At 37.5% G+C, this 26,514-nt stretch overlaps 1 protein-coding gene across 2 annotated transcripts; it reads left to right on the forward strand.

The window, feature by feature from the left end:
- Nucleotides 1-993: 993 nt before the first annotated feature.
- On the forward strand, nt 994-25,864 carry dhx9 (DEAH (Asp-Glu-Ala-His) box helicase 9). 2 transcript variants are annotated; one of them, XM_007258034.3, is made up of 28 exons: nt 994-1,140; nt 2,631-2,755; nt 3,002-3,142; nt 3,959-4,067; nt 4,334-4,467; nt 5,667-5,815; nt 6,680-6,726; nt 6,833-6,969; nt 8,446-8,535; nt 8,633-8,788; nt 9,034-9,111; nt 10,206-10,397; nt 11,302-11,443; nt 12,258-12,340; nt 12,447-12,603; nt 12,878-12,975; nt 14,098-14,311; nt 14,858-14,952; nt 15,075-15,148; nt 15,246-15,398; nt 16,064-16,224; nt 16,863-16,974; nt 17,860-18,021; nt 18,144-18,271; nt 18,456-18,685; nt 20,997-21,112; nt 22,870-23,070; nt 25,003-25,864. In XM_007258034.3, the coding sequence occupies exons 2-28, from the start codon at nt 2,645-2,647 to the stop codon at nt 25,322-25,324; spliced, it is 3,792 nt and encodes a 1,263-aa protein (XP_007258096.3). In that variant the 5' UTR covers nt 994-1,140; nt 2,631-2,644; the 3' UTR covers nt 25,325-25,864. The 2 variants fall into 2 exon arrangements, with proteins under 2 accessions (XP_007258096.3, XP_049338301.1); XM_049482344.1 differs by lacking the exons at nt 994-1,140; nt 2,631-2,755; nt 3,002-3,142; ... (1 more) ...; nt 4,334-4,467; nt 5,667-5,815 and adding an exon at nt 6,404-6,531.
- The last annotated feature ends 650 nt before the right edge of the window (nt 25,865-26,514 follow it).

The following is a 26,514-nucleotide window of genomic DNA, read 5'->3' on the forward strand; positions in this document are numbered from 1 at the left end:
TATTCTATTATAGTATTTTTACTATAGATATTATAGATATCTGTAACTGTATTTCTAGTATTTTTTTTTCTAGTAAATAATGAATAATAATTAAATGTAGTAATATGTCTAGCATAAAGCTCTGAGACCATGTAAATTAATTGTAACATAAAGTATAACTAGTAAGAATAAATGTATAGATCCATAGATATGATATTATCACTAGTAAAACATTTAAAGCTGATATCTCAAATAAGAGTTTTTACAGTAATGTATACTGAGCTTGTACATCAAATTATAGAAATTATAATAATTAACTAGTCTAAAAAAATGTGACTAGAAACTAAAAGTTTAAATAGTTTCTATTTTAAATAAGACTTTTAGCAATCTAGCTTCATTCATATGGAGCTTAAAGGATGACATAATTCACGTCTAAATTTTGTATATCTGAATTTGGTTTACTTGACCTTTAATCAACGTGAAATATTTATTTTTATTTTTAAAATTTAAGATCTATCTGATTCAAAATTCAGAATTAAGAATTTAATCCATAGCTCAAACACCCAGGGTCCCCAGGAAAAAGTAAACTTGAGTGACTGAGATTTCAATTAGAAAAAAAAATAAAAGTGGATCTTTTTAAAATCAGAAAAAAAAACTGATTTTTTTTATCTGAAAATGTATGGATATAGATTTTTTTAAATTATTCAATAATTAATTAATTAATTCACATTGTTTTTTTTTTCAACAGCAAATTTTACCTCCTCAGAAGTTAGTTTAAAACACAAAAATCTAATCAAAAACAAAAATTCAAATATGTGAATCCATCTTGGTAAATGTTAAGTAAATTGAATTTAGATATAGCTTCAAAATTCAGATTGAAAAGTTTATATCAGTTTTAATCTCATAAATTAATTCACTCTATTTAATATGGGTTCTCTATCGCGGGCTTCCTCTAGTGGCTCGCAGCCTTTTACTGATCTAGCCAGGAATTTTTACTGCGCATGCGTACTATGTTTCTCATTACAAAGTGGAGCTGTACTGCGCATGTCTGGCCCGCTGACGACGCTGCGCCCTGCACCGCAGCGCTGAGATTAGCGACCTTTCTCAGCTATTTTGTGTTAATTTTCCGCTCTGTGTTTCAGCAAGATACCTGCTGAGGAGGTGAGTTATCCGGCGGAACTAGTTCTGACTGCGTGTTGAGTATTGCCAGCACCGTAAACAGTACAGTACACTCCGTCTGTCTGCACTGTGTTCTGTGGTTAGCTTTAGCTCTTTAGCAAGCGCTGTTCTTTCTTATACAGTTACCTAGCTAGTGTTAGTTAATGATGTTTTTATTGTTTATTTACTGGTGGTCCTGCAAGTATTAGTTAACCTATATTGCGCGACTTCATCATCGTGCTATTTCTGCAGTTAGTACAGTACAGTGCTGTGGTTTTGAGTTATATACTGCTATTATGTTAGCCGGTGTTTTGTCGAGTTCTTTTACCCATCAAAATGTGTTACTTTCTGTTCTGCGCATACATCGATTTAGAAATGTTAACGTTTTTATGTGAGTTTTTTTTCAAGACAATTTCTCCTGATAAGTGATTTAAATCATTTTTTGTGATTTTTGTTTAGCCAATGGAAGTATCCTTCATTTGGGCAGCTTTACCCTAAATCGACAGAACACCATTAATCTTACTAGCTAGTTAACTAGCTAAGCTAGCAAACCCAAACGTATCTGGCTGAGATGTTCTAGCTACGCTAGGCTAGCTAACGTAGTTAACCTAACGTTAGCTGGTTAAGACCTAGCTAAAAGTTTCGAGACCTTTTCTCATTCAGTTCGTTTTTTTTTTTTGTACATTGAAAAATTAATATTAAAAACTGTATTAAAGCTATACTGGAACGCCTGCAAAATTATTTTGTAAACAAATAGTGTTAAACAACTATAAAATGTTTTATACTTTAGATTCTCCTAAGTATCAAATTTATGATTTATTTTTTATTTATAAAATTTAAGACAGATCTGCACACTCTTGGAATTTTAATCTCAGCTACTTCATGAGGGAGAGTCATCTGGAATAGTTTTTTTTAGCGTCTTAAAGGAGTTCCTAGAGGTGCTGAACAATAGTTGCTGCACAATAGTTGCTGCTTTTCCTTCACGCTGGCTGTGAAGCTCCAGCTCATCCCAAATCACCTCAAATCACCATCTCAGTTCATCAGGTTTTGGTCAGGGGATTGTGGAAGACACGTTTTTTAATTACTTCGTAATTCCATATATGTCCCTTAAATGTTTTCATGTATTTAATATTAATCTACAATGTAAAAAATAAATGAAATACAGAAGTAAAGAAAAACATTGTATGATAACATGTCCAAACTTTTGGTATCTTTCCACAAACTTCTGTAATGTCACAACATTTACTATTTGTTTATTTGAGTTGCATTTGTTTTTCCAGAAGATCTTGTATTGATGATAAGAGATTGGGACCACTGCATAACCACGGTTGTTCAACAAATAAGAACCTACTGACATAATCACCCATGTAGTAATTATCCATTGGGAAGTTCCTACCTATTTGTAGGAGGTGTCATTTATTTTTTTCCAGACAGCATAGTTTATCTAAGTTTTGTGAATGATATCTAAAATGATATCTTTTGTATGTTTCCAGGGGGACTCTCAACAATGGCAGACATCAAAAACTATCTGTATGCCTGGTGCGGAAAGAAAAAATTAACACCAAACTATGACATACGAGCAGCTGGGAATAAAAACAGACAAAAGTTCCTGTGTGAGGTAAACTACACGATACCTGTTACACATTGACTGTTATAGCAACTCTGTACTTAATACTTATTATGTCTATTCTCTTGCAGGCCTGTCACCATAATTATATTGTGAATTATATTGTCTCAGAAATAATTGTTAAACTATAAAAAGCATTTTATGCTACGGACATAATGATAATGTAATGAGATTACACGTTTAGAATGTTTCAAAGATCAACATTTTTTTTTTCTCTTTTTTTTGTGCCTCATTTAGGTACGTGTTGATGGTTTTAATTACACTGGAATGGGAAACTCCACCAACAAGAAAGATGCCCAGTCTAATGCTGCCAGGGACTTTGTGAATTATCTTGTCCGTATTGGTGAGATGAGTGCTTCTGAAGTCCCTGCTTTAGGGGTAAGTATGATTTTGTTAACCATGTCAGTTTGTGCTGGACAGTATACTGGTTTGCCGATATGCGCTTTTTACATACCACTAGGCACTGGCAAAAAAGCAGATACGACCCGCTAACTAACCTAGCCAGTTAGCATAACAAGCTAACACACTGGGTTAATGGTAGCTCAGCTCTGTCGAGTCAAACGCTCTGTCCTCTCTGGAAAAACATGAGAACAGCACTTTATCTAAGGAGCTCCTGTTGCTGTTCCTTGCAATAGCAGTGTTTTTGTCTGAGTAAAATAAGAAAACAACAGCAAACAGCAATTATTTACTCAAAAAAGAGAGGAATGGAATTGAGCAACCGATCCACAGCTTGGAAAAAAGTTTCTCTCGTCCCCCAGAGGAGCCCAAAATCGGTTGTGGGTACAGAATAATTTATTCAGCACAAGTGATAAAACTCCCTAAAACTTTGGATATGAGGTGGAAAAAAAAGCTTCAAGAACTGTTAATATAGCCATTTTAAATATAATAATACTGCAGCTTGAAGAATGATGATAATGTACACAGAATTTAATTTATTTGTTAAATCGTCAGAATCTTGAAAAATACTGTGATATACATTTTTGGTCATACAGCCAAGCACTAATGTCGGTGTTACTGCTGAATATTTGCATTAATAAAGTTGAAATAAATGTTGTCATTACACTTGGCAATGTAAAATAACTTAAAAATTGGCAAAAAAATTGCATTTGTAAATGCTGTTAAGACTATATAGGTGTCTCAATTCCTATTCTTTAATATATTTATATATTTTGATGTCATCCCTCCTGTTACCAGGCCAGTGTTCCAGATGTACCTGATTGCAGCAGTTCAGAAGGTGGTGGGTTTGGAAGTCTCCCACCAAATGGCCCCTTACCACCACATTTAGTTGTGAAGAACGAGTCAGGTATGGCTACTTAATTTTAGTTGCCTTTACCATGTACATTTTACACTCTAAGTTTCAGCATTGTGATTTAAAAACAGAAGTGCCTAGTATGTAAATTATTATTTTTTTGAAAACAGGTAAGAGCTGCAGTAAATCTGTAAATCACCGGACCTGTTTGAAAGGCAGGCTTGAGATTCTGTGGTCAAAAATGGATTTCTGTGTATACAGTATAGTGTAAAAGAAGTAGACTCAAGCAGGGGTTCTAATCTGTTCTTTCTGTCATTAAGGGCCTGACCAGAGCTCTGCTCCGGTTCCTGGTGTGACTGGACTGGGCTATTCGGGTTTTGGCAACTCTCAGTGGGAGCGAGGGGCCAACCTGCAGGACTACTATTCCAGGAAAGAGGAACAGGATGCAAAAGCTGTAGGATTTCTATATGAATTCTTTACATTCTATATGAAGTATTTACAGGAAAGACTTAGGCTTTTCCCACTATTTAAGTTCTTTATAGAATATGGATTTTTGTGGGTATAAGAGTCTATGTTGGGGTGTAAAAGAATTGCTCGTAAAGATTTTTAAGCAGGTTGATTGATTTTCAGTTAACACAGTATATTTTGCACCAGTGTTTTTTTTTTGTTAAAGGAGAACTCTGGTGTGAAATTGATTTTGGTGTAGTAAAACAACATGATAAAGATACTAACATTTGTTGAAAAGCCCTCCTCTGTTTTCCTGCAGCTTTCCAAAATCCAGCAGTATTGTGCAGTTTGTCCAAATAGACTAGAATTTGTTTTAATGGGGCATATTTTCCCCTGCAGATAAATCACTTTTTACATCATTATTCAGACTCAAAGTAGCTCCACACCTCATTGGTGGAATCTGGAGAGCCCTGATATTCAAAATTAGGCATTAAGTACTTTTAAAACGGCATAAGAAGTTTATTAAAAACACTTTTTACATCTCATAATGCTAGTTTTTAGCTCCAGGAGCCGCCATCACTGTACTTATAATAACACATGTATACATAGACTCTGCATAGCCTGCCTTCTGGCGCCGGCTGCTACACCAGGAGTTTAATAAGCTTCTTGTGCACTTTTTAAGTTATTAATGCCTCGATTTAAATGTTGGGGCTCTCCAGCTTCTACCAAGGAGGTGTGGAGCTACTTTGAGCGTAAAAAGCAATTTATCGGGGCAAAATATATCCCAATACGGCCGTTGTACAGAGTACTGGGCAAAAAGCATAATTACTAGATCTCAGAAAGCTGTAGGAGAGTGCTGGTGGGCTGTTCAACAAAGGTAAGTTCATTTTATCATGTTTTACTACAACAAAAGTCAATTTTAAACCAGAGTTTTCCTTTGAAGTAAAGTCATGATTAGCAGAGTAATGAGCATGTAATGTTGCACTGTGGAAAGGCACAAACGCAAACAATTGTCTCTTCTGTTATGCCACATTTTCTTTATGTATACAGCATGTCCTTCCGTCAACACTGCTCATCACTCTACTGATCATGACTTTAATTTAAGATGACGGCTATTATCAAAACATGGGGATCCTGAAATTACGTGTACATAATATTAAATTATGACATTTATTTATTTATTTATTTTAATCTCTTCCCCTCTAGACTCTGGAGTCAGAGGAGGTAGATTTAAATGCTGGACTTCATGGCAATTGGACACTGGAAAATGCCAAGGCTCGACTGAACCAGTTTTTCCAGAAGGAGAAAATCCAAACAGACTACAAATACAGTCAAGTGGGACCTGACCACAACAGGTTTGGATGCTGGAAGAAAAAAATTCTATGAAGTCTCATAAAATTGTCTTACTTTACCTGAGTTCATTTATATACTTTTGTATTAAATGGTTTTAACAATATATGAAGGGAAAGGAAGTTTACCTTATATGTAATCATATAGAAGATGTATACTGTTTTTTACATAATCATATATTGAGTGTATGTTTTTCTGCTGGACTATAAGGATGAGAGAGAACTTCTTGTGGTAAATGTAACCCCAAGGAAATCTCGACTAAACTACTTTAAAGCTTCTTTGCAACTTTTCCTCCACTTTTTTGACAGGAGTACCCTGACTTGGGCTCCTGCTAGATTTAGTTTCAGTCTGGTTTTAAAGTTAAACCATTAATTTTTTTATTATTAAATTTGGGTTCAAATGAACCAAAACAAATGAAGGAAATAATGATGCCAGAAATCACAACCTTACATGTGACAAACATGTGGTATTGCTTAGGCCGCACTAAGTTACCATATGTTGAAGTCTGTGATTGGATGAATGCTGGAGTGCCTGGGCCGCAGTAAGGTATGGTTGTGATTTCTGGTGTCGCTCCTTCATCAGGAATGGAGGCCTCCGTGGCTGAGATGGAAGTGTTCTGATTCGTGGTTGGAAGTCTGGCAGAAAAACATACCTGCTCAAGATGGAGTGCTCACATGTGGACACTCTTATTCATGAAGGGGCTCTCAGCTGATAGGTAGAGGTCAGTTCTTTGATACAACTGTGTGTGTTGTGTATTGTTGCCGTTGTATTTAGTTAAGTTTTCTGATGTGTATTTTGGGGCTGTTGTTATGCGTCCTACTTTTTTTTTGTATGTAATTCATGTTTAAATCACGTTTTTCTGGCTTTAGGAGCTTCATTGCTGAAATGACCATCTTCGTACGACAGCTAGGAAGAAGTAAGTATCTGTTTAGTGTAGTAGTAGAATACATTCATTGGCGGTTATAAGAGCAAGTGATCTGTGTTGGATACATTACATGTTTAATGTAATATTTAATGTGCAGAGATCTTTGCTCGTGAGCACGGCTCCAATAAGAAGCTAGCAGCACAGTCATGCGCTCTCTCCCTGGTTCGACAGCTGTACCACCTGGGTGTCTTTGAGGCTTTTACAGGGCAGACAAAGAAGAAAGAAGGAGAGACGGTGAGTACAGTGATGCAAATTAGCTAATTCAAAGGGAAATTAGTTTTAGTGTTTTTCATTGATTTGATCAGGACATTCACTATTGGCCACAGTTGGGTTGTTTTTCCCAGGTTTGAATATATCCATCGTTTGAGACCACTAGGACCGCTAAAACATAGACATGGAAATGCTCAGTTTTGAGTCTGTGTTTCCGTGTTTGAAATATAGCAATTTTTATTTTATTTTATTTTATTTTATTTTATTATTATTTTTTTGTTGCTAGAATTTGTTAGCAATTATTTGAAAGTCATGACAAAAGTATTTGTTTGTCTGCATTGTGTTTGATTAGCTAAGCTCTCTACACTATACAGTTCTTGTCTAATTGTCTAATCTAAAGCTACATGAAGTTTGAAGGTGTGTAGTGATTCTGTAGTGACTCTGCAGAAAGTTGGTTCCTCTGTGCACTATGCTCCTCAGCGTCTGCAGACCCCTTTCTTTTATTTTACTCTGACTGAGGAAGTGGCTTCCACTGTGTTATAATATCACTGACAGTTGGCTGTGGAATATTTAGTAGTGAGTAGTGAAATTGCTGCATCCTATCATGGTACCACAGTGCTGGAGTTCACTGAGCTCACTAATGTTTGTAGAAGCAGTCTCGGTTTTATACATCTGTGGCCATAAAAGTATTTGGAACCTCAGTTCAATGAGTTGGATGGTTGGGCGAATACTTTTGTCAATATAGTGTTTAACTATTTGAGTAGTAAAAATGCTCATCATGGAACCTCTAGTTTATAACTACCATATTTTTCACACTATAAGGCGCACTATCAATAAATGTCGCATTTTATGCGACTCTAGTAAGGCACTGGGGTGTCGCAATATTTTCTTTCTAATTCACCTGGTCTCACCGCTGGGTGGCAAGACCTGTAAAGCTAATCTAAGTTAAGTAAACAAAACTTAATTTCTAAAAAAAAAAAGTCATACAAGTTAAACGGGAGCTGAGATAATCTACACAGATTTCTCTCCTGAAAACTGTTTATTTGGGTGAGTAAAGCGCTTCTGTTTATTTGCAGTAAGCTTAGATTTCCAGATTTTCACTAAAGCTGGAGCATTAGCATTAGCAGCTAACCGCTAGCTTACTGGAAAGCAGCCTGTAGCACTACTCACTACTGAATGGCCTAGCCCTTAGTGCGGTTAGCGGCTAATGCTAATGCTGCTCCAGTAGGGCTAGCCGGGTTTAGTAACAGGCTGCAGGCTGACATACTCACACCTGGACGGTCACTACTAAAGAATTAAACTAAAACTCTTGTATAATACTGTAGCAGAGTGGCTTTACTGCTCCTTAATAGCTTACTGGTAAAATTCATTCATGAGACGCGCTGGATTTTAAGGTCCACTGATGATTTTTGGGAAAATTAAAAGATTTTAAGTGCTCCTTTTAGTGCAATTAATAATAATACGGTAGTTTTTACAATAATGTTTGTTCTCTCTCTATAGGTGGAAGAGTATGAAGTGAATGTCAATGACGACTTCAGGCACCAACTACAGGGCGTCGTCCAGGAGCTTGGCGTCCACATTCCTCCACCTGTATGTGTTCAGCTCTCGGTCTTTTGTTCTTCAGAATGAATACTGCTGTTAAATTGTATTAAAAGTACAATCCATGTCTGTTCTCTCATTGCTGCAGGATCCTAGTGGCCCAGTGTCTCTGATCCAGGGGAAGATGGCTCATTTTGAGCCGTCGCAGAGGCAGAGCTTGGCAGGTGTGGTTCCCTGGTCTCCCCCTCAAGTCAACTGGAACCCATGGACCAGCTCCAATATTGATGAGGGTCCTCTGGCATTTGTAAGTACTGTACTTGTGAATTTAGATGATAAACCTACATGCTGGGTCATGTAATTCATAAAAACAGCTAATATTGTTTTTGTTATATACATAAACTGATAATACCATATTCTGGTGTAGATTTTAGCAAAGAAGCCTGGTTCCTACAATAACACTAACTAAAAATAACTAATCACACTGTGATAATCCAGCAGGCACATATTGTCTATAATATGTAATAACCACTCTTGTGAATTCTTTGGCAGTGCACCCCAGAGCAGATCAGCACAGACCTGCAGCAGGAGCTCAATTATCAGCTGGAGCATGACCAGAACCTTCATAAGGTGAGATAAAGAGCCTCACACTGCATGGTCTCTGCTACCTCTCCTTTTGGTATATGGTATATAATATTGTATGTTATGGGACTAGTGCTAAGGGGAAATTAAAACTGATATGCATTTTTCACGAACCACCATACCGCTAGAGACGCTGCGGAGCGCTGTGTAGAACAGCACCACCAAAGAAGCAGATACAGCTCGCTGGCTAACGCAAGCCAGTTAACATAACAAGCTAACATACTGGAGTAATGTTAGCTCAGCTCTGTGGAATCAAACTCTGTGCTACCTAAAATACCTATAATGGAAGAGCACTTTCTCAGAGGAGCTCCTGTTGCTGTTCCCTGCAATAAGAGGTGTTTTTTTTTTTTTTTTTTTATGAATCTGAGTAAAGTAGAAAAACAGCAATTATTCACTCAGCTATAGAGAGGAATGGAATTGGGCAATAAAGAGCAGTAACTATAGCTCTTTTAAATATATTAATACTGTAGCGTGAAGGATAATATTAATACACACTGAACTGAATTTATTTGTTAACTGGAAAACCAAGGGAATTGTGGCTGATTTTATTACTGTAATGCCTCTAATGTCTTCAATAATAAAATATTCTTAATTGATATTAGACTTGTCTTGCTTGTGCAATAGAGCTTTTGAGATGTATTTTAGGTTTGTTTATAGTGTTTATGGGACTATTTAAAATATTTATTGATTTGTAATGTCTGATTCTTCATGTATTGTACAATTTTGTGGGACAAAGCAAACCCTGTATACCCTATAGTAATCAAAGTCCTAATTTAAAGCCTAAATGTTTTCTATTATATGTACCCCTAGCTGTACTGTAAGTCACAATCCTATGTAAAAGCCCAGTTTTAAAAAATTGTGATATACCGTGAAACCACTAGGATCTTGCAGAATACCATGATATACATTTTTTGACAATACCGCCCAGCAATATTGTTAATAAAAACTGCTACTTTCTCGTATCTGTCTGTATTTGTAGTGCATTGGAGATCTAAAGAAAAAAAAAAAATGAGTAAACCGCAAATATAAATAGAGTAGAGGTTGTTCTGAGTTTGGTCCCTGTTGTTTTGTGTAAATGGCAGATGATACAGGACAGAGAGCAGCTCCCAGTGAAGAAGTTTGAGGAAGAAATCATGAATGCCGTTCACAAGAATCCAGTGGTGATCATCCGTGGAGCCACGGGTTGTGGCAAAACCACGCAGGTGCCACAGTACATTCTGGACGAGTTTCTTCATGCCGGCCGGGCCTCAGAATGCAACATTGTCGTCACTCAGGTGAGCTGTCTGCAGTGGACAGTGTTTTAAATTTCTATGCTTGCGTCAAATAACTACAAAAGAATGATGTTTCATATCTTCTATAATTCAGAGCTTTCAGCGCATGATTGTTAGCTTTAGTTTTACCCATTTGTAGCTCAGTCAAATACAAACAGCTTGGAATATTTAGTGAAGTGTAAAAAAAAAAAAAAAAAAAAAAACTTTAGTCATCAGATCAGAAAAGAATGATTTAAAGCGCTGTTTATTTTTTAGCATGCTTGACTTAATTCAGAATTCTGTGTTTTTCTACAAAACTCTTGTTACTTTTCAGGTACCAAAAGTTTTAACTTAACTGGAAAAATCTGCTTTAAGCCACAGTGCACCAGCGAGCTGGAATTCACTACAGGAAACTCTAAAGCTCAGCTCGCTGGTGTCACTAAATCATTTTAAACGCCTAGTTTCTAACCACCTTCAGACAGCCTGCCACTGTCTTAGCCCATTGTAGTTTTTTTATAGTCTTTGGTATGGTAAAGTTTCTTTATTTATTTTTTTCTTATTTTTATTTAATTTATTCATCTGTAATTTAATTTTTATTTATTTTATTACCTTTTTTTCCCTATGATTTTATGATTCCTACTCTTAAATTATAATTTTTACCTTTTGTTTTCTATCTGAATATTTTTTTTTAATTATCCTCTTTTTTTATATATAATTCTTATACCTTATTATATTGCAGTTTTTTATTCTTTTTTTTATTACTTATTATTCTATCTACTTTTTTGTTGTTATTTCTGTCAGTCCCTTCCCTATGTAAATGCTCGGCTGTATTGTAAATGAGGGCCAACCTCAATGTACTCTGAATTTAAATAAAGGTTGATTGATTGATTGATTGATTGATTTGACTATGTGCTTGTTATCTCTTTAGCCTCGACGAATCAGTGCTGTGTCAGTGGCTGAGAGAGTGGCGTTCGAGAGAGGCGAGGAAGTGGGGAAAAGCTGTGGCTACAGTGTGCGCTTTGAGTCCATCTTGCCCAGGCCACATGCTAGCATCCTCTTCTGCACTGTTGGTAAGTAAATTAGGCTAGGTTCACACAGCAGGTAAATGTGATAAAAAAAAAACAAATTGTATGTTATAAGTTTGGGTAGTTTGTGTGGCAGTGTAAATAACAAACAAGACATTGAATTACATTTTTTTTTATGTCAATTCCTATTTTGGGCTATTTTATTATGTGACATTGAAATGCAAATCTGAATGGCCAGATCAGAATTTTTGGCCAAAGAGAAGGAAAAAGGGGCTGTGAATAGACAGGACTGTGACCGGGAGTAGACAAAAAAATGGACAGCAGCTGCGAGTAAAGGTTTCAGTGGTGGAAAAACAAGTTAGCAGCTTCGAAATATTTGTAATATAGCTATAGATTGCGGCTGAAGCATCAAAGGAAAAATAAAAATAAAAAACCTGTGTCTTTGGCTGAATAACGTGTCCTTTTTTTTCGAACTGGATTGAATTCTCTGTGATTAGTTCGGCTGCAGTCTAAAATCATTCCTAGCTGTTAAGTTTCTGATTAAAGTGAAACTTTATGTGAAATGTAAAGCAATGCTCTTAAGCGCATGCTTATAAACTATTTAGACAGATGTCAGTTAAGGGTCCCATTTAAAAAGAATGTGAACATTTAAATATTGGATTTGTGCCACTTTTACCTGCTTTTATCTTTTACCTGCTTTATCTAACTTTTAATGTCTCTATTAATTAAGTGACCAGGTTTGTGTTTAAGCGATCAGTCATCAGATCAGAAATTTAATTACCCTAGTCCCAGTAAAATGATCATGTTTTTCTGCATGTAGACAGTTTGCCTGATTAATCATCTTGGGTTTCTTCTAAAGGTGTGCTCCTGAGGAAGCTGGAAGCTGGTATTCGAGGAATCAGTCATGTAATAGTGGATGAAATCCACGAGAGAGACATTAATGTAAGTAGAATTGTTCGTAATTTATGTTTGTAGGCATTAGTATTCTGGGTGATTTATTGCAAGCTTGTATCAAAACTAATGTGTCTAAATGCATGTGTGTCTTCAGACTGACTTCCTAATGGTGGTGTTGAGGGACGTGGTCCAGGCTTTCCCAGATGTTCGCATTATTCTCATGTCTGCCACCATCGACACCACCATGTTCAGAGAGTACTTCTTCAACTGTCCTGTTATAGAAGTGTTTGGACGCACATATCCTGTGCAAGGTGAGCGAGCATTGATATCTGTGATATCTGTTTGCAGATGTATTTGCATGTTTGACAAGAATTATAAAGACACACAATCAGTTCATATAACTGTTTAGTTAATGCAGTTATAATAAATTGGATAGATCCAATATTTTGTTTTGGATGACTGTCTTCAGCTTAAGATTCCCTAAAGTTAAGTGAATCTGATGTTTAAGATCAGTAGTCTAAACTTTCTTGTTATTTGTTATTGGTCTAGTAGGTTTGTGTTTACCGATGTTCTCTTTCCTTACAGAATATTTCCTGGAGGATTGCATTCAGATGACACAGTTTGTGCCTCCTCCAATGGACAGGAAGAAAAAAGACAAAGATGAGGAAGGTGGTGAGGAGGAGGTACGCACAGCTTAATTAGTGCTTCACTATTCCAGATGTGTTCTATATCTGCTGTGTGTTGAATGTAACACCTTAGCATTGTTAAACCAGATCCATCAGCCTTTTCATCTTAGATTTTTAATGCAGGTTTAACCATACATTGTTTCACTGAATAACTTGCTCTGCAAAAACACAGAAGTAACAAAAAAAATACTCAGATCAGTTCAAATATGCTTAGATCACCCCTTAGATCATTAAAAATGAAGGTCAGTCAATCTAAAAATAAAATCAAAAACTTTGAAAGTATCTTTGACTGCAGTCGCAAAGACCTTCAACAAAAGTTATGATGAAACCGGCTCTCATCAGGATCGCCCAAGGAAATCAAGAGCAAGAGTTCCCTCTGTTACACAGGATAAATTCATCCAGCCTCAGATAAGATAAGAACAAGCTTCTTGTTGTCTTAGGCCGTTAAACTGTAGTCAGCCAGCACTCTGTCACCTTCACTTATCTTTAATGTGCGACTAAATACTGAAATATTTTGGGAACACAAAACGGCCTTGGAGCCTCTACGCCCAAGTCCTAGGTTTACACACACACACACACACACACACACACACACACACACACACCTAAAGAGTCTACGGCAGCTTACATATAAAAATCATCCAAAATCATGTTAACTGAATGCTGTATTGGTTGTGCTAAATATTGATTAAAATAAAATACTGATTTGTTCATTTAATCAAAAATAACATACTATCAGGCAAAACTCCGTTATATTCTTTCAAGCCATTTAAATGCTTCAGAGTATTTTGGTTTGTTTATCATTTAAGTTCCCACATGAATCCTTATGTCTTTCTTCATAGTCTAAATGACCAGTATTTATTTAAAATGTGGAAACAAAAAAAGAAATTGACTAAGAAGCTGTTCAGACTTTTGACTGGTGCTGTTTATCTAATCAAGTCTTCATTAAAGAGAAGATAAATAGACCTGCAGTTTATTATAAAGTCATAAACCGAAACTTGGTTTCCTTAAAATGTAATTGTTTTCTCCTTCAGACGCTTGACGAGTTGTTTGTGCTAGTTACTTTTTCAATTCATTGGATGATAAGCTTAAAATCTCTATATCTGTCTTCTTTTGTAGGTGAACTGTAATTTGATCTGTGGGCCAGACTACGGTCCGGAGACCAAGCGTTCCATGGCCCAGTTAAATGAGAAGGAGACACCATTTGAGCTGATGGAGGCCCTGCTGAAGTATATTGAGACGCTGCAGGTTCCAGGAGCAGTGCTGGTGTTTCTGCCTGGGTGGAATCTGATCTACTCTATGCAGAAACACCTGGAGATGAATCCACACTTTGGTCAGTTACAATTAGTGCAAGTAGCAATTCAATTCTGATAATCTGTTCTAATGCTGCCTTTAATTATAGTGGTGGCCAGATCTATATCTAGCAGATCTACAGGTGCATCTCCAAATTTTTTTATATAATTGAAAAGTTACTTTGTCAGTAATTCAGATCAAAATGTGAAACTCATAATGTATATATGTATTACACATAGAGTGGTCTATTTTAAGCATTTATTTCTTTTATTGTTGATGATTATGGGTTACAGCCAATGAAAACCCAAAAATTACTCTCAGAAAATATTTTGGATATTATATAAGAGCAATTGGTACTTTGGTCGCTGCAGCGTTTTTTTTTTTTTTTTTTCCTGAAAATCTTACAGCACTTCATGCTTTTGTAGAGATGCGGATTTCATTTTCCAATTGTTTGAGATACACCTGTATATCTGTTCTCTTTTTACTTGCATTAATTGAATTAATCAATTATTTTTATTAATAAGCACATCATTTTGTATTGATGGCACTGCTTGGTGATAAATATGTGTTTGTGTGTGTATATCAGGAAGCAGCCGATACATGGTCTTGCCACTCCACTCTCAGATCCCCAGAGAGGAGCAGAGGCGGGTGTTTGAACCTGTACCTGATGGAGTGACAAAGGTCTGTGTATTGCTCAGCTGTTACTCAGCACAGTTTTTATTTATATATTTATTTATTTTATTTATTTTTCTTTTTGCAAATTTTTCCAACACTAAAAATTGTATACTAAATTGTTTTCTTAGGTCATTTTGTCTACAAATATTGCAGAGACCAGTATCACTATCAATGATGTAGTCTATGTAATTGACTCCTGCAAGTAAGTATGCAAGTATTTCCTTTACTATGCCTGAGCTGAAAATGATCTGATTAAAATTGTAATAATGATTGTGTTCTTTTTGTTTTTAACCACTCAGACAAAAGGTGAAGCTCTTTACTTCCCACAACAACATGACCAATTACGCCACAGTGTGGGCTTCCAAGACCAACCTGGAGCAGAGGAAGGGGCGAGCTGGACGTGTTCGGCCAGGCTTCTGTTTCCACCTTTGCAGCCGAGCGCGCTTCGACAAGTAAGCAGAAACAGTTTATTTGACATAAACAGGTGAAATTCATATATTATATAGCTGTATTGCACACAGAGTGATCTATTTTAAGTGTTTATTTATTTTATTGTTTGATGATTATGGTTTACAGCCAATGAAAACCCAAAAAGCAGTGTCTCAGAAAATGTGAAGTATGTAAGACCAATGGATATTTTTGGCAGTGAGGGTGTTGTGCCAAGTCCTGCTGGAAAATGAAATCCAGATCTCCATAATAGTTGTCAACAGAGGGAAGCATGAAGTGCTTTAAGATTTTCTGGGAAAACAAAACTGCACTGACTTTAGACTTGATAATAAAACACAGTGGATCAACACCAGCAGATGACATGTCTCTCCAAACCATCACTGATGCAGTGCAGTGCAGTGTATTCACAGAAAATCTTACAGCACTTCATGCTTCCCTCTGCTGACAACTTTTAGGGAGATGTGGATTTCATTTCCCAGCAGGAGTTGGCACATTGCCCACCTGCCAAAAGTACCAGCTGGTCTTATATAATTTAAAAAAATTCTGAGACATTATAATCGTCAACAATTAACACTTTACTTTACATATTCTGATTTGATCCTCAGTTCTCTGATTATAAGTGGTGTATGATCAGTGATAATTAGAGCTTTCTTTGATGTCTCTTTTACAGACTGGAGACCCACATGACTCCAGAGATCTTCCGAACTCCGCTGCATGAAGTGGCTCTGAGTATTAAGCTGCTCAGGCTGGGTGGTATTGGACAGTTTCTTTCCAAAGCTATTGAGCCTCCTCCACTGGACGCTGTCATAGAAGCTGAACACACACTCCGAGGTACAGCATGTGTTCTTGATGTGACTTGTTTGAGTAAATGATTAGGCCAACCCCCTAAATATGTGTAGATGGATGGATGGTAGGATGGATTGACTGATTGATGGATAAGTGAAGAGGTACGGGATGATGCATTAGCATGCCGGGTTGATGCACTCCTTTCTATTATGGGAAGAGGAATCTCAGTCAAGCATTTAACTGGCTGCATACCTTAATACTACATAGGGGTGTGCGATTTATTTAGTCTATGATAATATCTTAACTGATGTCTTAATAATGCGCGAGCTGATGTTATGAAGTTATCGGTGCTATCTACTCAATTGGGGGGAAAACAACAATTAAAACACCTTTTACACCTAAAATCGTTTATATTTAACAAAATTACAGGAATTACATATTTTTTGCACACCCCTACCCCCACAACAGAAACTCACAAATAGCATCTTCAATAAGGGACATCTTCACTCACTCACACTAGTTCTTAGTACTTTTTCCTGCCAGGAAAAAATACAGGTTTTATGATTTTACCTGTAATTTACCCACCAAGTTTTTTTCCCCTCCAAAATACTGACATTATGTTAAACTCTTGGTCAAAGGTTGTTGTCCAGGCTACTAACAAGGAAACTGTTTCTATATCCCAGAGCTGGATGCCTTGGACTGTAACGATGAGCTAACCCCCCTTGGACGCATCCTGGCAAAATTGCCCATTGAGCCTCGTCTGGGAAAGATGATGATCATGGGCTGCATCTTGAAGTAAGGGTGTTTGCTGTTGTATTTGGCAGTTACTCATTGTTAGGGAACCCAAAAAACTGGTTTGGACACCCATCTTTGCTGATAGTTACAGTGAGGAAATAAGTATTTGAACACCCTGCGACTTTGTAAGTCCTTCCACTTAGAAATCTTGGAGGGGTCTGAAATGTTCAACTTAGGTGCATGCCCGCTGTGAGAGACATAATCTAAAAAAATAAAATCCAGATATCACAATTTATGATTTTTTTTTTTTAAATCATTTATTTGTGTGTTACTGCTGCACATAAGTATTTTAACCCCTGCCAATCAGCAAAAAATCTGGCCCTCAAAGACCTCTACTCAACTTAGCTGCATGAAGACACATGTTCACTGCAATCAATCAGTAAGAATCCAACTTCTAACATGGCTAAAACCAAAGATCTGTCCAAAGACACCAGAGACAAAGTTGTAGCCTTCCACAAGGCTGGAAAAAAGGGCTACGGGGCCATTGCTTAGCAGCTCGGTGAAAAAAGATTTTCAAAAAAAAAAAAAAAGAAATTCAGACCCCTCCATGATTTCTAAGTGAAAGAAATTGCAAAGTCGCCAGGTGTTTAAATACTTATTTTTCTTCACTGTATATTGAGCACTAAACCAAATTCAGTAAAATCAAAACCTTCAGTTAAAATAAGATGTGGAATAAATGTAGGGATTGTTTGTTTTGTCAAATTTTTGTATTGAATTTTAATGCCTATTTACTTCATAGTGAGATTGTACGAATGTCAAGAATGTCATAAAAAAAAATCATAAACTACCAATAGAGAATTGTGCATTTTTTTCCACCAAATAATTTTAATTTGTTTGCTCAGAACTCAAATGTTTATGTACCATTTGTTTGTCTTGCTCTTCTAGTGTGGGAGATGCAGTGTGCACCATTTCTGCAGCTTCTTGTTTTCCTGAGCCCTTCATCAGTGAGGGCAAACGTCTGGGCTATGTTCACAGAAACTTTGCAGGCACACGATTCTCTGACCACGTGGCTTTGCTTTCAGTTTTTCAAGCCTGGGATGAAGTCAGGTATAATTTCTCCTACCCTAAACAGCCATATATAGAGCTTTGATAGCTCTATTTTTTTCCATATTGTATCAAATTAGGGAGAGAAAATACCGTGGTCATTGTTTATTGTGTCTTTTTTTAAGGATGGGTGGTGAAGAAGCAGAAACCAGATTCTGTGAACATAAGCGTCTGCACATGTCGACCTTGAGGATGACCTGGGAAGCTAAGGTTCAGCTGAAGGATATCCTCATCAATTCAGGCTTTCCTGAAGGTCGGCAAATATTTAACTGCATTTCAAAACCCCAGTCAGAAATGTATTAACTAATAACAACAACATAAAATCAGTGGTTTAAGTGCTTTAGGCTTAAAACCTTATCAATCATGTGTTGTTCTGTCTACAGGTTGTATAAAGTTGTAACGGTCTGTTGGTGTTTTCTATTTGGTCTTTTGTGCAGAGTGTCTTATGAACCAGATATTTAACAATGTGGGGCCAGACAACAACCTTGACGTGGTGATCACCCTCCTGACCTTTGGCTCCTATCCGAATGTCTGTTACCACAAGGAAAAGAGGAAGATCTTGACCACTGAAGGAAGAAACGCACTCATCCACAAGTCTTCCGTTAACTGTCCCTTCAGCAGTCAAGACATGAAGTACCCATCACCTTTCTTCGTCTTCGGAGAAAAGGTTGGTTGTTTTTTTATTTTTGTTTTTTTTTGTGCTGAATCATCATATTGGCCAACTTGGCCAATATTTCAAATCGATATTGCTGACGTACTTATTGTATGCTGGAAAAGGACTAAGCGGTGCTTAGTGCAATTCTACAATAGGACAACACTGGCCACATTATTTAACATTAAAATTTTTAAGAAATTTAAATGTTCTAGAAATATACAGGTGCCGGTCAACGAATTAGAATAATTTGAAATAGTGCAATCATGAAATTCTTTGAATGCATTTTTTGTGCAGAAAGCAAATCAGGTGTTCACCGCACTGTGACACTTGTTTTATTGAATTAGAATAATGGAGAAACGTTTCATTGAATTAGAATAAATGCTCGAATTTTTGTTTTCTGTGAAGAGTGTTCACTGTGCAGTATAAAGTCAGGGTTGAGTAGAATTTCTAAGTTGTAAAATCAATCATGGGTAAGCAGCGCGACCTCTCAACCGGAATAGTGGCTCAAATTCAAGCCCTTCGCCAACAAGGCTTGACCCAAACTAAAATTGCTGAGCAGCTCGGCATCAGCCAGTCTTCCGTCTGCAAATTTCTCAAGAAAAACTGCAGCAAGCGCACCAACTGTTCCGGCGTCCGAAAAACTTCTGCTCGCGACAACAAGCAGCTGAGAAAGATCGCAGTCAGCAACCGGTTCAAGTCCACTTCCGAGCTCACCGACTTGTGGAACAAGCAGACCGGCGCTGACGTCTCCAGATCAACCACTTACCGTCGTCTGCGCGAACTCGGCTTCAAATCTCGCGTTCCAGCAGTAAAACCGATGCTGAACAAGAAACAAATGGAGAAACGGCTGAAGTGGGCCAAAGAACACGGCGAGTGGACTGCTGAAGACTGGCAGAAAGTGGTCTTCAGTGACGAATCACGCTTCTGCATCTCCTTCGGTGACCAAGGTCCTCGTGTCTGGCGTCGTGGTGGCGAAACCTACAACCACGAGTGCGTGAAAAGATCAGTCAAGTTTCCCCAGAGCGTTATGGTCTGGGGATGCATGTCCGCTCGAGGTGTAGGGAAACTCTGCTTCCTCAAGAAGACTGTCAATGCTGCCGTATATCAAGATGTTCTGGAAACGTTCCTGATTCCGACTGTTGAGGAACAGTTCGGCGAAGAAGACTTCATATTTCAACAGGATCTTGCACCGGCTCATGCGGCAAAGTCGACCAAAGATTGGTTCACTAAAAAACAGCTTGAAGTTTTGGCATGGCCGGCCAACTCGCCTGACCTCAATGTCATTGAAAACCTTTGGGCCATCGTCAAGCGGAAAATTCGCGACAGAAAGCCTACTACGCTGGACCAACTGAAGCAGAACATCGCCACTGCCTGGGAAGCTGTGAGTGCAGAAACTTGCGACAAGCTGGTCAAATCGATGCCGCGGAGACTTCAGGCAGTCATACAAGCCAAGGGGGCAGCCACAAAATACCGAGAAAGTGAAGATTGTAATTATAATAAAAATTATTCTAATTCAATGAAACGGTTTCTCCATTATTCTAATTCAATAAAACAACAGTGTCACAGTTAAATGGCCTAAATGGGCCTTTTGGAAAGCTCAGCTGAGCAAATTTTTTTTCCAGGTAACGAGTTCTGTGATTAGTCTAACGAGTAGGACAGGTGCGGTGAACACCTGATTTGCTTTCTGCACAAAAAATGCATTCAAAGAATTTCATGATTGCACTATTTCAAATTATTCTAATTCGTTGACCAGCACCTGTACACCTACCTATATCAGTTATACTTTGCTGTTGGGGTTCCATAAACAAATTCTAACTTTGTTCCTTAGCTCTGAATTACTGGGCAAAGCGTATATAACACTGATGTGTTACTTGCACAAATAACACAGGAACGAACTGCCATGTTCTTGGCATTTTCTTTAAAAGTTAAATGTGCACTGAATGTTAATCTAACCAGATTTCTGTCCTGAAAACTGCTGTTTCGGTGAGTAAAGCGCTTCTGTTTATTTACAGTAGGTGTGGATTTTCAATATTAGATAGCGCTAGACTGTGGTAACCTTGAGTGTTTCAGTAATCCAGGGCGCTATCAGCTAGAGGTTCTTTCTTTATATAATGCTGTATTTCAGCAGAATTGCTTTACATAAGGTGCACCGGATTTTGGGAAAATTAAAAGGATTTTAAGTGTGCCTTATAGTCCAAAAAATACGGTATATACATATGAGTATATATCGTCATCCACAGATACACGTGTTCTATCTGATACTTGAATTGGCCCAGAATTGTCTGGGTATTAAAGACATATGCTTTTGTTGTTATTTTTACAGATTCGAACCCGAGCAATCTCAGCCAAAGGAATGACTATGGTCAGCCCCCTTCAGCTGATTCTGTTTGCCTCTAAGAAAATCACGTCCACTGGGGATGTTGCGGAGCTTGATGACTGGTATGTTTAAAAATTAGACCTTGTTCACAGGGTTGTTGGCTAAAGCTACAGTTGTGGTCAAAAGTTTACATACACTTGTAAAAAAACATAATGTTATGGCTGTCTTGAGTTTTCAATAAGTTCTACAACTCTTATTTTTCTGTGATAGAGTGATCGGAACACATACATGTTTGTCACAAAAAACAGTCATAAAATTTGGTTCTTTCATAAATTTATTATGGGTCTGCTGAAAATGTCACCAAATCTGCTGGGTCAAAAATATACATACAGCAACAAAATTTGTCAATTTTGGTGATGTAGCGAGTTGTGTCAATCAAATTAGCTTCATGTCATGGCCTCTTCACTTCTTGTAAGTGATTCTGATTGACTACAGCTGTTGACTTCTCATGAGCCCATTTAAATAACCCAGTGATTAGACTCAGCTACAAAAGCTACAATGGGAAAGTCAAAGGAACTCAGTGTGGATCTGAAAAAGCGAATTATTGACTTGAACAAGTCAGGGAAGTCACTTGGAGCCATTTCAAAGCAGCTACAGGTCCCAAGAGCAACTGTGCAGACAATTATACGCAAGTATAAAGTGCATGGAACAGTTGTGTCACTGCCACGATCAGGAAGAAAACGCAAGCTATCACATGCTGCCGAGAGGAGATTGGTCAGGATGGTCAAGAGTCAACCAAGAATCACCAAGAAGCAGGTCTGCAAGGATTTGGAAGCTGATGGAACACAGGTGTCAGTCTCCACAGTCAAGCGTGTTTTACATCGCCATGGACTGAGAGGCTGCCGTGCAAGAAAGAAGCCCTTGCTCCAGAAAAGGCACCTTAAGACTCGGCTGAAGTTTGCTGCTGATCACATGGACAAAGATAAAACCTTCTGGAGGAAAGTTCTCTGGTCAGACGAAACAAAAATTGAGCTGTTTGGCCACAACACCCAGCAATATGTTTGGAGGAGAAAAGGTGAGGCCTTTAATCCCAGGAACACCATGCCTACTGTCAAGCATGGTGGTGGTAGTATTATGCTCTGGGGATGTTTTGCTGCCAGTGGAACTGGTTCTTTGCAGAAAGTAAATGGGATAATGAAGAAGGAGGATTACCTCCAAATTCTGCAGGAAAACTTAAAACCATCAGCCCGAAGGTTGGGTCTTGGGCGCAGTTGGGTGTTCCAACAAGACAATGACCCAAAACACACATCAAAAGTGGTAAAGGAATGGCTAAACCAGGCTAGAATTAAGGTTTTAGAATGGCCTTCCCAAAGTCCTGACTTAAACCCCATTGAGAACATGTGGACAGTGCTAAAGAAACGGGTTCATGCAAGAAAACCATCACATTTAGCTGAACTGCACCAATTCTGTCAAGAAGAGTGGTCAAACATTCGACCTGAAGCTTGCCAGGAGCTTGTGGATGGCTACCAAAAGCGCCTAGTTGCCGTGAAAATGGCCAAGGGACATGTAACCAAATACTAATGTTGCTGTATGTATATTTTTGACCCAGCAGATTTGGTGACATTTTCAGCAGACCCATAATAAATTTATGAAAGAACCAAATTTTATGACTGTTTTTTGTGACAAACATGTATGTGTTCCGATCACTCTATCACAGAAAAATAAGAGTTGTAGAACTTATTGAAAACTCAAGACAGCCATAACATTATGTTTTTTTACAAGTGTATGTAAACTTTTGACCACAACTGTATTTAGAATGCACTTTTAAATGTGAATTATTAGTCATTGAGCACTTTTTATTTTCTTCTCCTCAATACAGGATCAAGCTTCGGATTCCACACGAAGTGGCTGGTGGCATAGCTGCACTCAGGGCTGCGATGGAGGCTCTAGTGGTGGAGGTGACCAAAGACCCAGAATACATTCGGAATATTGATCCTACCAACGAACGCCTCCTCAACATCATACGTCTTCTGTCCAGACCTGCTTCAGCTGGACTCAACCTTATGGCCAACAATCCACGGTGAGATTCACCTTAGCCATAAAATCATATTTTATTAAGCACTGTCAAATGAAGGTGTTAATTTAAATCAGGGGTGTCCAAACTTTTTTTGTTGGGGGCCAGAAGGAGAAATATATTTGAAGTCATGGGCCATACTCTGTAAAAAAAAAAACAAATAATGAAATATACCACTTTAAATAATACTTTTTTTCCTGATTATTTCATTTACACACAATTTTACTGGACTTACTCTCTTTATATTTGACAGTGTTGTGTAAACTAAGGTTTTTTTTAAGTTGATGTTTAATTTCATGATGTCTCTTAATATAAAACTCCTTAATTACGGCAACTTTTAGACTCTTTGCCCTGTTTTTCTGCGCTAGAAATGCGCACCCTCTCCGCTTTTAGACTCTCTTGCCATGTTTTTCTGCGCTAGAAATGCGCAGCCCCTCTGTTTTTAGACTCTTTTGCCCCGTTTTTCTGTGCTTGAAATGCGCACTCTCTCCGACTCTTTGGCCCGTTTCTGACACCTAGCGTTCAAACTTTGAATCTCACATTATAAAAACCTGCTTAACTGTGGGCCAACTTTCATTTTATTTCTAAAATACCTCGCGGACCGCTCCAAAAAAGGAAACGGGCCGCAAATGGCCCGCGGGCCGTAGTTTGGACACCCCTGATTTAAATAAATTAACTCTCAAAAAATTTTGTTAACAAAAATGTATGCATATTTATCCTCTTACTTTGTGCCTGTTGACACCAGAGTAACATACACACATCATATCAAATAGCAGAACTTGCTATATTTTACCAGCACAGACTAACCAGCAGGACTGATATAAAAATTCAGCCATTAGTTCATATTATAAAAAAAAACTATTATCCAGGCTAACATGCTCCAATTCTTACTGCTGAGTTCGGCTCTCAGCTAGGTTTGAGCTGCTAGCGTATTCCGGTGTTCTAAGGTCAATAACTAAAGACTAGTGTGAAATAAAACCACACATCATATAAAATCACACAACCTATTAATTTAACCAGTTCTTTCCATCAGTTATCAAACATCAGCCATTTATTCAGCTCAGAAAAAGGTTAGCATTGCAATTAGCAATTATGGCTAATGCACCATTTTGGCCTTAATAATAAAAGTTCTCTGGCCAGATTGTATTAATGGAAGGATAAATTTATTATTATTATTAATATTATTATTTATTTATTTAGCGTCAGAGTTTAGGAATATATGTACGCTGATGGGTGTGGTGGTCTGGAAGTGAGATGTGTGTAAGTAAATATCTGGCATGTTTCTATATTAGCAGTGCCAAATACAGGTGCACCACTGACTGATTAAAACCCAGTCAGCCGCCCAGTCCTAGTCATGTAGCGGCCAGCACACACACCCCCGCTCATTACACGCAGAAATAAACTTGCTGCAGCGAAGAAATCCAGCTTTTACGTCAACAATAAACAGAATAAAATATTACTGTTCCCCTAAATAAACTGCTGATGTACCTTCACAGTGTGAACGCACAGGTCAGTATCCTCTGCTGAGATGCACAAAGCATTGCACTTTTAATATACAAACGTGCCAAAGTCAGAGCTCACCTGACTCTTAAAGGGAATGACAACTGGCACAATGATTGGTTTATTTCTTCTTAAGTCCAAAACACACCTATAATTAATTAAGATGATTAGTTTATGGCTTTTGCGCATTTTGAGCAATGCACAGTGTAATTTTTTTTTTTTTTTTGCGCTCTCATGATACCAACATGCATTGCCACGCCCTCCATCCAGCTGCATGATGTGCAATTGACCGGTGTTCTATAGATCGCTAAAATAGGGCCCTTGTCTAGTCTGTTCTTTCATTCTGGACATTTTAAGAAAATTTTATTCAGTTCCTGAAACAGCTAATTTAAGATTTTTTCTGTCTTTTATTAATTATTTTTCTCTTTTTTTATATAGCTTTGGAGATGGCCCACGACCACCAAAGATGTCTCGGATGGATGGAGATGGAGGGTTTCGAGGGCGTGGAGGGTACCAGGGTGGTGGTGGTTACAGGGGAGGATATGGAGGAGGAAGGGGTGGAGGATACAGAGGAGGTGGAGGATACGGAGGTGGTGGTGGAGGAGGATACCGTGGAGGATACAGGGGGTCAGGGGGGTATGGAGGTGGTGGTGGAGGAGGAGGATACAGGGGGTCTGGTGGGTACCGTGGTGGTGGAGGAGGTGGAGGTGGATATGGGGGAGGTCGAGGATTTAATAGAGGTGGATATGGAGGATTTTAGGGAGACTTCTGAGCACAGGCCTACAGATAAAAGGGTTTTTTATTGGAGTTTGTCATTTTTATTTAATTTTTTTCCCTGGTTTTTGAGTCATTTTCATTAATATTCTGGTATGTTTGTGATGCAGTTAGTTATATACATGTAAACTTCCCTGTCTGCTAGATTTACATTTGTGTTTAATATGGGGCAGAAACTGGCAGTAATGAGTAAGAAAATGAAAAAAAAAAAAAAACAACTGTTGATTGGTTTTTCCAGGGAATAATTTTGTAGTTCTGGGGCAGAGACAGTTTAGAATACATTACAGAAAATAGCTGTACACTCTCCAGCAGTTTTTTTTTTTTTTTCCTTCTATTCTCCTCCACCTTTCCTTTATTTCTCTAAGATGCACACAGTATTTGTGCATGGTATTCATAAATGACATGTATGTTGTCAAATTCTTTTCGATTTTAACTGATTATGCGTAACTGTAACATGTTGACCTGTTGGAAAGAAATGGTGCGCACACAAATAAAAACATTCCTATCTTTGCTGCATGAAATGCAAATAAAGCTGTTCTGTTTTAAATACTTTTTTTTTTTTTTATCAGTTTTGTATATAAATAATGAGCCATTGGAATTAGACCTAAAGATGAATCATCATTTGCTTGTGGCTATCTTTTTATATATATATATATATATATATATATATATATATATATATATATATATATATATATATATATATATATATATATATATATATATATATATATATATATATATATATATATATTATTATTTTTTTTTTTTTAAACAGACAACTAAAATTACAGAAACATTGAACTTAAAATACAATACTGTTTAAAGAGCTATTCCTAGACTCATTAATTAGAAAAGGAGATCTGGAGCTTCTGGCTAATATCTGGCTCACAATACAGGATTTTTAACATCTTAACTGATGTTGAAAATGTGTAGATGTAGCAAATAAACTAACTAAAGATGTTGCGCTGAATTTGGACTTTGTTTCTTACTTTCACCTGGGACCTTGGTTTCCATACGCTGAATTTATTGATGGTTTTGGTCAGCACAGTGTCTACCAGAAAATATAATATCACGTGCTTGTTTATGGAGATGGAGATTTCCTTTTCCAGCAGGACTTGGCACACTGCCCACACTGTCAAAAGGACAGATTGGCCTTCTGTAATATTCTAATTT

Source organism: Astyanax mexicanus, chromosome 8 (assembly GCF_023375975.1).
Source record: "Astyanax mexicanus isolate ESR-SI-001 chromosome 8, AstMex3_surface, whole genome shotgun sequence".
In the NCBI taxonomy this organism is placed as follows: Eukaryota; Metazoa; Chordata; class Actinopteri; order Characiformes; family Acestrorhamphidae; genus Astyanax; species Astyanax mexicanus.

Excerpts from the sequence above, each read along its gene's own strand:
- dhx9 (XM_007258034.3), top strand. The coding sequence starts at position 2,645 with ATGGCAGACATCAAAAACTATCTGTATGCCTGGTGCGGAAAGAAAAAA. Across the intron at positions 4,068-4,333 it reads AGTTGTGAAGAACGAGTCAG|GGCCTGACCAGAGCTCTGCT; the intron begins GTATGGCTACTT and ends TCTGTCATTAAG. Across the intron at positions 12,341-12,446 it reads TCCACGAGAGAGACATTAAT|ACTGACTTCCTAATGGTGGT; the intron begins GTAAGTAGAATT and ends GTGTGTCTTCAG.